This window comes from Xiphophorus hellerii, chromosome 19 (assembly GCF_003331165.1).
Source record: "Xiphophorus hellerii strain 12219 chromosome 19, Xiphophorus_hellerii-4.1, whole genome shotgun sequence".
In the NCBI taxonomy this organism is placed as follows: Eukaryota; Metazoa; Chordata; class Actinopteri; order Cyprinodontiformes; family Poeciliidae; genus Xiphophorus; species Xiphophorus hellerii.
This window is the reverse complement of record NC_045690.1, coordinates 19295867-19310234: the sequence shown is the minus strand read 5'-3', so window position 1 is coordinate 19310234 and position 14368 is coordinate 19295867. Positions and strand designations below refer to the sequence as shown.

The 14368-nt window shown below is 40.1% G+C and overlaps 1 protein-coding gene across 2 annotated transcripts in view; it reads right to left on the bottom strand.

Annotated features, from left to right (window-relative positions):
• The window catches only part of fndc3ba (fibronectin type III domain containing 3Ba), a 117105-nt gene that overhangs the window by 82518 nt on the left and 20219 nt on the right, over positions 1 to 14368 (bottom strand). Inside the window, exons 2-3 of one of the 2 annotated variants that reach the window (XM_032546586.1) lie at positions 4442 to 4587; positions 1396 to 1471 (exon numbers count right to left, since the gene is read on the bottom strand). In XM_032546586.1, the coding sequence (XP_032402477.1) occupies positions 1396 to 1471; positions 4442 to 4558 (193 nt within the window). In that variant the 5' untranslated portion in view covers positions 4559 to 4587. Of the gene's footprint in view, positions 1 to 1395; positions 1472 to 1836; positions 2748 to 4441; positions 4588 to 14368 lie in introns of those variants that run through there. The other variant, XM_032546587.1, reaches the window with a different exon arrangement.

Below are 14368 nucleotides of genomic sequence, written 5' to 3'. Positions count from 1 at the left end.
TTTCATTTACTGATATCTGACGAAGCCAGAGTAGAGCTATGGCAGATCGGCTTTACCACATCTGTCATCGGCGCAAACGTACATTACTACTAACCACTGCCTTACATTTACACTATTATGTACATACTTTACCACACAAATCATCCAAAAGACTGTAATCAAGGAATATTCAGGAGTTTTTGCATGTTTTATGGCAGAATAAATACCTTTAAATTTAGACTCTCCAGACATAAGATTTCACAGCTTCTATTTCCTTTACATTCTTGTAGGGAAGACCACAGGCACCAGCTGGGGGTCATGACCAAGGTTTGTTTGAATATTGAATATGAAAACTCATCTTTCTGTCCATATCATCTGTGATTTTATCAGTCACGCCCACGGCAACTCTTGCAGTTATGTTTTACAATTATTTTTTTCTCACTTAAAGGCCTATTTTTGCAAGCACAGTTTGCAAAACTGTAGTATTGGCTGTGCATATTATTTTATTATCAAATGCATTTTGTTCACCTTAAAAATATATATAAAATATAGTTTTATAATCCTGGCAGTGACGTTAGAAGAGCAAGAGAGACTGTATTGGGTGCTCCCCTCACTATCAGTCATTATTCCATTTCACCTCTTAGTTCTGCAGCAAGCACACATCCACAAATGCTCCTTTGTCAATCACGTTCTCCTTCACATGGACCAAGTGCGCTTTGGGAGACAGCTTAAACTAAGGAACCAGATGGGCACGGCCTACAACTTGTGGAAACACCTGAGCAATATATATAAGGTATTTGCATTTGTTTCTGTATCAGAATTTGCTAATTTCCGAGCCATTTTGAGATGGGATGGACACCAGAGAATCGTATAAAGAATCTGCTAAATGCTTCTGTTGCCGATCTTTTTTGTTTTGAGAAGAATCACAATGTCCCAATCAATCTCCAGTCTTTTCTTACCCTTACATCTCGGTGTGGTTCCGTGTTTATGACCACCTCCCATGGTGAAGAGAGGCATAATATTAGCGGGTAGACTAGTCTAGAATAACTCTATAATTAACATGGACACAAAATTTTGATTGGATCTCTTAGTTCAAATATTAACATATTTATGTGATAATTCGTTTTACGTGATCAATTTGCAATATATAAGTCTCCGCAAACCGCTAAAAGTTGTATTATTTATCCTTATTCCCAAAAGAAAATCTTCACACATCATTTTATGGGTTAAAACAGCTTTGTGTGCCTAAAATACGCTTGTTGGTTTCATGCGTTTCCAGTTTACAAGTCTCGGTTAAGTCAGCCCACAATAAAACTGATTTAAAAAAAACAAATCTTCAATCACACAGACACGCATAAGAGTGATGGCCAGGCCTCGCTGTAATATGATAACGTGATGTGATAAGTGAAGACTGACCCTGAATGCATTGCAGCGAGCCGTCCTCCGCCCGGATGGTAAACGTCTCCCCTGGGTTCACCTGCACCAGAATCACCTGTGTCAAAACACAGAGACAAAAGAAAAATGAAAACATTGTAAGACGACGCAAATAAAGACAGTATTAAGGGAGAAAGTTTATATACACACATCCGTTACATAATTTCCAGAGGTGATTTGGTACACTGACTATAGGATCATAGAGTATCATTTACACATATAAATGAGAAGCAGCTACTTTGAGACTCGCACCTCGATCTTAGAGCAGGTTTCTTTAAAACCTGTTCTCAGAGAAGATCCAGTATGAATGCAACTGCACACATTCTAGTCTAACAGAGAGACAGGTGAGCGCGCACGCCAATGAAAGCGAAGTAAATGATTAAGCTTCTGATTAAGCCCGAAGGGAGCACGCAAACACCTTACCGTCATGTTCTCCGTGTTCAGGTTGTTGAAACTGTACACGTGGTTGTAGACATGAAACAGGTGACCCTCCATTGCATAGGCACCAGGCACGCACACACGCGTATTCAGGGACATGCATGCATGCAACACACAAGCACGGTGCCGTCTACGCTCCACAGGTGTGCCTTTCAACAAGCCTCGTATCGTGCGTTCCTCCTGTAGCCTCTGCTTCTTCTCCCATCTCAGCACCAAAATGCTCCCTTCCAGTCACACACACAAACAGATGCACACTTCCTGCTCTGTCTGCTGCAGCGGCTGCTGTTGCTATGGGAACGGCAGCATAGTACACGGCACATACGGTTGGAGAAAACCCCTACGTGGGACCATGTTGGTGGGAGTGAGAGGAGTGGCGGCTTAAATAAACAGAACTGCATCAAAGGAACCGGACTGTTAGGTATACCCATGATGCTTCACTTTAATGGATATATGTTTTGTTACATTTTAACCTACTGTTATCCCCATAGACGTCTATAGCTGCTGGATTTAACCAGCAGCTTGTGTTGCACATGAGCAGGAGCTAAGGTAGAATTCATAAAATCTGAAAAGAAATGCAAGAAAACCTACATATTTAGGTGGTTTGTAACTGTTTTGTGATAGATGTTAGACAAAGAAAATTGTTCCCCTTGTCTAGGTCTTTCTAGACACTGACAAGAAGAAATGGTAATAAGAGACACTTTAAATTAGCAGTTTCAGGCCAATTGACCCAGAACCAGAATTTTGCGGTTTTAACATTTGTGTAACACAAAAAAAAGGTTATATAACTCAACCTTTAATTAGAGATGCACAAAGAAATCACCTGGTGATTTGAATCGGACAATATTCAGCTTGATCGGCCCACACCTGGAACCGCACAGCTGAAACAGTCTGATCAGTGAACACAGCATAAATAAAAATGTCTACATCACTGTTACACTGTTCTGTGTGGATGCGGTTATTGAGAGAAAAGGAATCTGCTGGGGTGGGGTTTCAGAGACACAAACACTATTTATGCAAATATAAAAAATAACTCAGTCTGATGCAGTGGTAAATTGGTCGATGACATGAAATCTGAGATTTTCTGATTGGCTAACCTGATCAGTGTCGGAAGAGTTGGAACGCCAAACATTTTACCTTTTCCAGCTCATATTTGATTGATTGGTTGACTAATTACAACTTTTAATGATAACTGTACTGTGCTATTCACTAATCTTAGATGCTAATGACTATTTTACAATGCTAAGTAACCATTTTTTTCAAAAATGTTATTGATAACCAGGTCTGTAGAGAGTTCTCTCTCACACAGTGTGATGTCACCTCTGCTCCTAAAATAGAAAATGAATGGCTGGTGATTGAAGGAATGCTACACATAAACATTCTGGAAGCCATTCAGAAGCAGCTGTTTTCTGCTTTTAGCTTTAAAAAAATAGAAGCTAAAAGCAGTACTGGCAGGTGAAAGGTTTACAAAAATTTAAGATCAGCTCCAAACCCCTACACTGTACTCTTTGGGTTAAATAACAGGTAGAAAACCTTATAGTTGGTTGTCTTTGATCTTGGTTGTACCCGATACTTACCCTCTCCTAGCTTCAGTGTAGAAAAAGTACCAGCAGCTGCAGCTTGAAAAATGCAGGCTAGTAAACACAAATACTGAGAAAACTGACAGACAAGCACTTAAGCATGTATTCAGACTCAACACAGACGCTTTAGTGCCCACACAAAAGCTAAAAGAGTATGAGACACAAACACACAAACACACAAAGTACGACAGACAGAGAAACAAACAAATTCACACATGCGGACATAAATGCTGAGTCAAATCTGTATAATCATCGGTCTAGATCCCTGATTCCACACTGGGAACCAAGTTTAAACTGCAGGGTGTCGTGATAAAAAGAGCTCCCTAACTGCTGTGTACTACGTCCAAAACCCCCTGCATAACTGCACCGTGTCGCAGCCAAAACCCTCCCAATGTACTTCCTCTGGGATGCGAGGGAGCAGGGCTACGGTGATGCAAAAACATTCACATCCGTATTCTACCAAAAGCTCAGAGTGAAATTGTTTCTGACCAAATATTTAAAGTTCCACTGAACTGCGCTGATTTTAATTACAGCGATCGCTTCCCTTCGCCTGAGCCGATGTCGATTTAGGTGCTGCGCTTTCGAAGAGGCCCAGCTGGCTTCGCAGCATGTTTGGGAGAATTCACTTAACTCCCTGTCCAAAGTATTTTAAGCAAATGCTTTGCGAGCATGTGGCATGTGGGGATGGAAATTTGTTCGGCCATGCTTCTAGGAGTTTTTATTTCTTTTTCCAGCAATGCTGGTTTGTTACTCAGAATACCAAAGATCTGTAGGTGCTCATTTTTGCTCCAGCTAATGACTACTTCATTGATAGCAAGGTCTTGGCAGCTTTCCAAACACCTGAATGAACGACACACGAGACTTGTGATGAAACGACAACAAAGGGAAGAGCCTGATGGATGCACTAACCACAACATAGGAAATGCTGAAAGAATAAGGTGGAAGTATTCGGGGGGGTTGAACTATAAGCATCCGGCTGACAGATGTGTGCGAGTGTGAAAAGGCATATATACCTGCTGCGCTGCGTCACCGTTAACCATGTGAGGCATGAGAGGGAGTTCTCCGTTCAGGAGGGGGGGCGGAGCCAAGTCCAGTGGAATCTGGTCTGTCATCATCATTGTGACGTACATTCATGGAGAAATTGACTGAACTGCCCTACCTGGGAAAGTACAGAGAGAGAGAGAGAGGGAGGAAAAGAGAGAGAGTGAATCAGCACATCCTCATTCTTTAGGCATGCACACAATGGCATGGTGAAAGTCAGGAGAAAGAATGACACAACATTTTTAAAGGTCGGAAAACTTGGTTTGTTATATTGTACTGTTTGTCATGATGGACAGCTTCTTTGAAAATGTAAAGCGTTCATAGCAACCATCACACAGTGGCAGAGAAAACACAGCAAAGACTAACAATACAGAGATCACCAAACAAGACATTAAGTGTTAAATGAACAATTGCTTTTCAATCTAAAAGTCTTAAAAACATAACAAATAAATGAATCACAATCAGATGATAGGTAATTTTGAAACTCACTCGTCGAACAGAAAAATAGCCTACTGAGTCCTGGCTCTATAAAACACAAATGGATGATGATCTAACATTTAAATTAAATAAACAGTTTATTTGCAATAAACTAAATAACTGTTGACAAAAACGACACAAGGGGTATGTCAAAATGACAGCTAATTGATAACACAGAAAGGAAAATAGTGAGTGGTCTTATTTTCACTGAAGACCTTGGTCAGCAGAAAAGTTCTCCATGTTCCAGATTTCATCTATATTTATGAATTAGCAAGAATATTGGGTTCAAGGAAAGCAACAACCCAGATCTGAGGAGAGAGAACATAGTACAGCTGATGGCGTACCAACGATAGACAATTCAGGAGGAGTAAGGAGTTCGATCATCAGGGTAACTGTGGGTGTTGTTTGAGAGCATAAAGTTTCTCATATCAAAAATGTGTTTATTTTACTTTTTCACTTTTCTAAATTTTAGACATCAAAACACTGTTGTATAAATCAACAATCGCTCTTTTGAATTATTTCATGCATGTAACCCTTGGGACTATTTTTCACTTCCTTTTAACACTATGTGTGTAGAATTGGTATTAAAAATAATAATCTGGTCTTAAAACTGTAAAAAAAATTCTGTTTCCCATTAAAAGCTATATAAATATACTTATAAATATTTTGAAATAAATTCAGAAAATACAGTGTCAAAATTTATAGCTGCAGTTGTGTTTGTCTCTATGTTTATTGTTGATTTTTTTTTCTTTACAAACCAATTTTACACTTCATGTAAGCAGCAAAACTCTTCACTAATGTTGAAGAATTGCTATTTGATTTGGTTTCAGTTTGATTCAATCAGGGTATGGATTTGAATCAAAATCCAAGTGACAAGTTTTGGGAAACTCAATGAGTACAACGGAAAAAGACTGTTATGAGATGGATATGGGCCTAAATCCAAAAGATTTAGGTCGAGGATCATTTGTGTTAAATGATCCTGGAAGTGAAATAATAAAAGGAAACGTTATGCAAAAACAGAAACAACAAGCATTTCCCGAGGTGTTGTGTTTCCCTTACCCACTGGCTTTGTGCAAGAATAAATTCTAATGAAGTCCAACAAGCCATGTCTTGTTGATATAAAAGGAAATAAAGATTAAAGAGGCAAAGGGGAAAACAGAGACCAAACCAAAGTGTTTTACTGTCAACAATAGCCCTGTGCATTACAGTTAGCATCCTGTTTGCAGAACTAATGAAAAAAGAAACGGCGGATAAGAAGCGGTCGGATTTTTTTTTTTTTTTTTTAAGCTGAGTAAGGACAAATGACTGTTATCTTAGAACAAACCAGATAAACCTAGCATTAAGCTTTTATGTAACTTTTATTATGTCTAATTGTTTTGGTGCTCTATGGACCAAGTGGAAGATAAAACTAGAAGAGGGAAAAAAGTCAACAATGCTGTTATTCTAAAGTGGAAAATGACATGGCATCACTTAACCGGCTCTTCGGCAGAAACATAAAGAAGGATTTTAACCAAGCTGCTAAACCAAACTTTAACAAAGTGTGTGTGCATACACATACTGTATATACTGTGGGGGAAAAAACCCCAGAAAAGATAAACATACAACTAAATCTCTGAAACTTCCAATCGCGTGTCAACCATACGTACGCAGTGCCCCCGAGGGAAACGTACACATGGATAAACTGAGGAGTCCGGCCTCAAGTGTTCTCCGGGCTCACGCATAAACACGTCTGCAAACATACAGATTTACTGTGTGAAGTGGACTAAATAATGTAGGTGTTCAATTTCAGCGCCGGAGCCGGTAACCACTGGTAAGGAGCCACTGACCGCTGGCAAGACGATTCTTTTAGTGCACACAAGGACGTATGCAGCACACGATACGTATGTGTTAGGGATTTCTTTTGATGTGGCTAAGTCAGAGAAAGCCGTCTGACATCCGTCTCTGACACATATAGTTCATAAGCATGTGCACGTGTGCAGCGCATTCCTCCAAAAGCAGCTGTGTGTCATTGCGGACCTCCTTTTTCAGCCAGCCCCCTATTACCATTGACAAGGTCGCTGGAAGGGTTAGGTTTAGATCACCCAGCTGGGACTTGTCCTGCTGCAACATAAACACGCCACCCTTCCGTTGCCTCTTGGCAAATTTCAATCAATCTTTTCTTTTATTTCTCGACTTTGTCTTCATCCGTGTTTAATTCTCCATCGACGCCCCGTTTCCAGCTCAGCCTAGCCCTCCTGACTTATACACGCGCACTCGCTTACACACCCCCACACACGCACAGCTCAGACCGATGGTAACACCACCGTGAGCTTTGCCAGGAAAAAGAATAGACAGAGAAATGGAGAATGAAGACTTAACTGGAGGCAAAATAGGGAGTGATGAGGGAGGAGAAGAATTACAGGAGTAATTTATATTGGAAAATATCAGTCAATTGATCAACATGTTAACCAAAACGTAAGCTTTTTTCTTAATGGTGCATGGACTCACACTACCTAAAGAGGAACCACAAAATACAGCTGATGCTTTGCTTATTCTCCCGGAAACCTCAACTTATATTGCCTTCCATTGTGAGGAATAGACAAATGTACAGTTTTAAAGGAGTGGTATTATGTAAAGTGGACTTTTTTGAGTTCTATCTCATATTATTATGTTAATCCCTCATCAAAAACATACCTGGAGTTTTGCTATGATTCTTTCAGGCATGTTTGAGAAATTCTTTAATCTCCCATGGCAACCATTCAGCTTTGCGAAACGCTTGGGGAGTCCAAGCACCGCCTTCAAGGACAGAGCTCCTCCTCAGAGCTGCAGTTTCCAAGCTTCTGAGCTTTCGCATTAAAGAGCAGCCCTCCCTCGCAATGCCGCCACTCAGCTCCTTCAGACTAGCCAGCATCAATTAGCAACACACCTGGTGGAACAACGCATCTGCCGAGCTCATTATAAGGCCAAAGATGGTAAAAAGGTTGTTAAAGGTTTAATAGAAAAGCAATGTTGTGATGACTTTATGAAGGCAGACTGTCAGAAAGAACAGGACTTCCTTAAAGAAAAATTACTAAGTCAAATTTCTTTTATGCCATATTACATATATACAGCATTTTTATAACAACAGAAGGATGATATTCACACAAATGCTATTTCTGATATAAGGAATTAATACTAACATCACTTAATGCTATGTAGTTTGTGCTGAAGAAGATTCATTTACCTCAGCATGCCAAATGCTTGAAGTGATCTATAGAAGTGCTGTGACTTACTTTCTGATTAATTTGACAAATAATTATTTGACTCCCCGCTACTTTTTACAACCTGTATCCCAATCCATCTGCAAGATGCAAAAACAGAAGACATACTGTAGGATGACAATCTAACATACTTCATAAATGTGAGAAGACTGGCATTTCATTCCTGCACAATTAGGCCTATGTAAAATATATTTTTTTGATATGTGAGCACATGACAAGATAGGACACAGTGTAACGTTACCTCCAGAAAAACTAGAGCTCCCGTAACTCTCTGCAAGCTTAAGTACACCAAATCTGACTTTTTATGGACACTCTTTAATGGCAAAAATCTGATTTTTTCCAAATAAAACCCAAGACCCTTTCATATGTGATCCTGATACCAGATTATCTTCATGGTCACATTCCATCTGTCCTTTAAGCCACTGAGGTGTGACAAATGACTCAGCGTTATTAGAATGAAATGTAAACAAAGCACCAAGCATGACATGCACCAATACTGAAAATAGTCCTAATTTTGGCAGCTCCGATTGCGCCGATGCTGAGACTGTTCCAACTAGATCCAAATATATTAAAAAGTATTTTGTAATCAACCAGGATGCAATGTGAATGTGGCTCGAGAGTTTAACCATTGGTTAAAAAAAATAATAAGTGGGTGAATATGAGATTTTAGGAAATGAAGATTTTTGAGTTACAGATTTTATTGCCGTAGATTTTTTTTACTTAAAGCAATTTAAGGTACATAATCTGTCTCAAAAACCTTGAAAAGTGAGTGAGTGCTGTAATTAAAGGCTGCAGAGAGCTATCTCTGCTTTCTAGAGCTCACATTTTTATAGTTTTATTGATCTTTGTCTGCCAATAATTCCAGTTTCAAACGCCAATTTTTTTGAATCGCTATAAGGCAGAGATTTTTTTCTGTGCCCATCTAAAGCATTCTGAAATATTTCAAACTAGCTTTAGTAAAAGCTGCATCATGAAACTTTTTGCACACCGTTACTGCTGTGCCAGACAGACACACACGTCACATCAGAATATCTTAGATTGAATGTAAAGCAACACAAAAACATACTGCTTGGGAGTTTCAGCGTTTGTTTTTAACTAGTTTTAGGCAATATTTAAAGTGCTGTAAAAGGTTTTAAGGCTTGATTGGCTTTTTAATGCTGTTCTGAACTAAATATAATCTTCTCAACTTCTCCAAACTTTCAAGTGCAGATAAGATACCATCAATTTATCCATTCTTCTACTGTATTTTGCTAGTCCAAAAACTGATGTCTCACTGAGCTATCTCCAGCTCAATTTTGGGGATCTAAAGTTGTTCCCAGGCCAGTCGCAGGGAAATATTGTTCCTTCATTGGATTCTGGCTCTGACTCAGATTCTCATCAGGAAATGATCTGAAAACCTGCAAATGGAGGCACTCAGGAGACATCCCATTCAGATCCTGGTACTATTTACACAGCAGCTCCACTGCGGATGACGGAGCTCTTCATCTTATCTATGTATAAAGCAGAGTCCTGCTTTCCGATGGAAGCAACCCGTTTCGGCTGCTTGTTTCCAGGATCTCATTTGTGCGGTGATGATCCATATCTCATCACCACAAGCGAGATTGGAATGTAGATACAGACTACTCATAAATATTTTACAGCATCCCTGTAAAAACAAAGAAAATCGCCAATTCCTTTTAAGCTTGACAATGAAAGGTTTTAAAATTAAATCCAAATAACATGCATATGTATTTAAACTTCAGTTCAAGCAATAAAAAAAACCCATCCAGCTTATGCGATTACAAGAATGCTGCATGAAGTTCACACATGCCTTATGGGTACCTGCAAATAACACATCCTGTTGCTGCATTAAATTTCAAAGTAGAGAGCCAAAAGACACAAGACGAAAAACAACGTTTTTCCATTTAAGTCCCATTCATTAGCAGAGTAACTATAGATGCCCTGTTATTTTCCAACTGTGGCGTTCCACATGCTTCCTGCAGGATGTAATGTACACACTGGAACATTTAATGCATCTGTGAATGAATAATGAGCATCAACGCATGAATAATGGCAGCAGCTGTTGACAGCAGCTTCATACATCCACATGCCAAGCATACATACATACGCAGATGCAAACAGACAGTGCGGTTCCCTTTCCCCCACTGGAATGCTGGAGGAATAACATGGAGATTCCAGGCAGGGATAAGTTGTTTAATTTTAAAATTCCACGCCGGATCTGTGCAGCAATCAACCGCTCATCTGTCCGCATGAAGGGTTATGATGTGAGCATGCGTGTTGATGTGCATGCATGCGAATGGATGTTAGCACATGTGCCATTAAATGAAAAGGCCTTGTGTAAGCATGGAAACTGTGTGTTGCATTAAAGATCCATATTGTTAAAGGCCAATGGTGGTGCAACAACACACACACACACTCAGAGGTCTTAGATATTCAGTGGAAGATCTGACCTCATTACACAACAGTCGTTACTTATAGTCATTTATTATTCACACACACGCCCGATGACTCCAGTCTGTCCAACCTGATGAAGCGTAATGGATATTCGCAACCACCTAACAGACAGTCTGACTTACTTCCAGGGTGGTGTTCGCACCTCTCTGACACACCGCAGCACGTTTGTAGCTTCCGTCCGCTCCGTGGCACACGCAGGTTTCTGATCATTTCACTCTGCACTTTCACAGGGCCTCAGATTTGATCGGCCATTTAAACGGAGCATGACGACTAGTTCACACACGATGACATGACAAGCCCTTTTCATAAGCGAATGTGTCACAAAAAGAGATAAGCATTGATTTCAGATGTAATCCTGCCCTTGCTTCAGAACCCCTATCTGGAAGCGCCCGGAGAGATTAAAACGATTTAAAAAGCAAGTGGAGGGGAAAGGGATTTATCATCTGGAGGTGAAAAAAACACACACACACACACCCATACAAAAAGAGCACCGGTCCTACACAAGATTTATAAAGTGTAATTTTATTATTTACAAATTATGTACAACTCTGCATAGCAGATCTACTTGGCATGGGCACATTAGTATGACAGATGAGTAAAAATACATGCCCCGGTGAACTAAAAAAAAAATTATTGGGTAAGAATCAGGACATTTTGTTCAATTTACTGGCTGCTGCCTTTTGCCCTTACAGTTATAACACAAGTTTTCATGCTTTGCAAAGCTTCTGGGGTCCAGTATTATGCAAACAAGAATCTTTTGGGAACACCCAGAAAATGCATGCCTTTGGTAAGGTTAGTTTTATTAGCTACTTTTACAGCAATCCGTAGCGCCAAAGCAACAAGTTAATCCTCTTGGCGACAACAGTAAGCAGAGTAACAACTACAAGCTTCCAATTGACAAGCCTTGAAGTTGCTATGGGTGTTTGAGTTCAGCAGAAAGATAGAAATCACCCAATCTAATCTCTTTGTCAGCAACTGGTTATTGGTCACAAGCTATGCAGAAGTTTTAAAATGCTGCAGTGATCATCACCACAAAGCTTTTCTCTCCTACTGGTTGAATTTCCCTTTGGGATCAATAAAGTATTTTTGAACTGAATTGAATTGAAGTCATTTTAATAAATTGCCAGAGAAGTGCAGTTTCGTAAAGGTGGAGTTTCCCCCAGCTGTTTGGATTTCAACTGCGCATGCTTTATGTTGCAATAAAATATCCACAAAAAAAATATTTCTACATTTTCTAATCCTAACTTATAACCTTGAGCACGCTTACTGCACAAATTGTCCTGCTAATTTAAGGTCTTGCTGAAGAGCAACACAGTCCCATAAAACAAGTGATTTACCAATTCTACCTCCAACAGTCTAACTTCTATAACCTCTGTGTGGTCTTCCAGGTTTCATCTATCAGGGAAGAAAAAGCATCCTGTCCAAAAACTAGGGATGGATGATGCTTAAAATATTAGAATATTTTATCGTATTCATCACTATGATAATAAAAGCAAAAATAAGGAAATATATAGTAACTATTACTGTATGGAGAACCTCTTGGGAAAAAAAATAACAGTAAAAAACAATTATTTCTTCATGGAGTTGTGCACTACACACAATAATTCCACTGAATCATATTTTGAAATGTAAACGCAGAGTTTTTTGGGGGGGTGGATCACATGTCAAGGTAACATTTTCCAATTCAGTCATTGTGGTGATTACAATAAACTGCAATCAACAGCTGATAAACGCCAGCTGAGTTTATCAGTATTACTAATAATCAGCAATTACTTCCTGCAAAGTTCTTATGAATCTTTGATGTCGAATTCATAGTTTTCCAAACTGTTCTCATTTTTTGAAAAGACGGTAATGGAGGAATGGATGGACAGATTGACAGAAAACAGGACTGAGATTTAAGTCTGGGAATTCAAATATTTTTCATGCTCTGTTTTCTTGTTCCATATTTATCCAGACATCGGAAAACCCCTTAAATCAAGGTCCTTACTTTTTCAGACTACAAAGTAGCCCTGTTATCATAATTTATCATTTTCACAACTATGAGTGACACAATAATTGCTGACAACTAAATCAATGTGCAAGAAATCTGGTTACATGTGAGCATTCCAGACATAACGGCTCAGCTTTCTTAAAATTATGAACCAAGAGCATTTCTATCAATCTTTTCCTTATTTGCAGACTGAGATGAAATAAGAACAGCAATCTCTATAGTGGTGGAAATTGTTCCTTCGGCTGTGCGTTAGCGGTGATGAAGCACACAAGAAAACGAGGAACAAGAGAAAGCAGGATGAAGAACCGAAACTGCACTTTTGTTGGAAGTCTGTTGCCGTTTGTGGCGAGATCGTCATGAATATCGTCATGGCTAACTTGACCTCACCGGCTGTATCCGAATGTGATACAGAAGAAGGGAGATAAGGAAGAGAAAAATAGAGGCACTGGTAAAGGTATCATCTTCCTTGTTGCTGGGTCTTCTGAGTAGTGAGGAATGCTCTCAGGTGTCAATGCTTAGAACCGCAGAACATGCGCGCCGAACCACACACGCACGCAAACACGACTGGGATAAATCCGAGTCCTTGCAACCTCATCTTATCAGCTGAGAGCTCCAATCCGTGCTGGCGTTTAACACACGCATGGCTGCGTCGACATGTGCGCCTGTGTACGTGTCACTGGGGAAATGGGGGCAAAGCTTCTAAATATTGTGGGAAACTGCCACCAACACCACTCCCATTCAATGCCAGCTCCTTTTACAAAAGGTATTCAGTCTCAGAGAAACCTGTGCTCTCACTCTTTCACCCTCTTTCTAATACACAGACACACACACACGCACTCATACAAAGTTGGTACCTTTTTTTTTTTTTCACCAGGACGGAGAGAGGTGGAGTGTAAAAGGAGTGATGCAGAAAAGGAGGTAGGGGGAGGGAGGAGAGAAAGAAAAGTGGAGAGGAAGGCAAAAAGGAATGCTGTGCTTGTGCTTACGCTGACACACACACTTGGAGAAGACAGAGAGGGGATTTATAAAAGATGGAACTTCTTTTGGTTCCCACATTGGTGAGCAGCTTTTCAGCACACATGAAAACCCAGTGTGTGTGTGTGTGTGACCTGGGGGGGGGGAGCCAGGATAGGGAGTAGTAGGTAGTGAGAATCTGAAAGTTAAGAGACAGTGGCAAGGCGTTTGAAATCAAAATGTAGCTTAGCTCATTCCGGTTGGCTTCCATATGTGTATGCCTGCGCCGGTGCAGCGCCTTCATGTGTGCACGCCTCAGTTTGTGAGAGCGGCTAAGGTCCTCCTGCCCTGTAATTGTCGTAATGATATGTCATCCACGAAGAAGAACTCAAGGCAGGGTGGGGTGGAATGCAACGGACACATTTGAGTGTGCGTACGCTTGCAAAACTGTGCAAGAACAAGCTACTTCTTCAAAACCCCATAAACCGAAGACTCGATGGCACGTTTTCCACTCCAACAGATGAGACGGGGCACGTCGGAAAACCGAGTCTGAGGATGAATGAAGGTCCCATCTTAGCCAGATGCTCCTGGAAGCTTTCCAGACACTTTTAAGTCTCTTTCAAAACTTCTAATTAGGGATTTTCTCCCAAATGATGACATATGTATAGTGACTGTAAGAAAAGTGCTGTCTTTGGATCTTTTAAGGATGAGAAGAAGACAGTACTACTCAAGAACAAACCTACATGATAAAATGCAGAATAACTTCCTGCAAAGTATTGATGTAG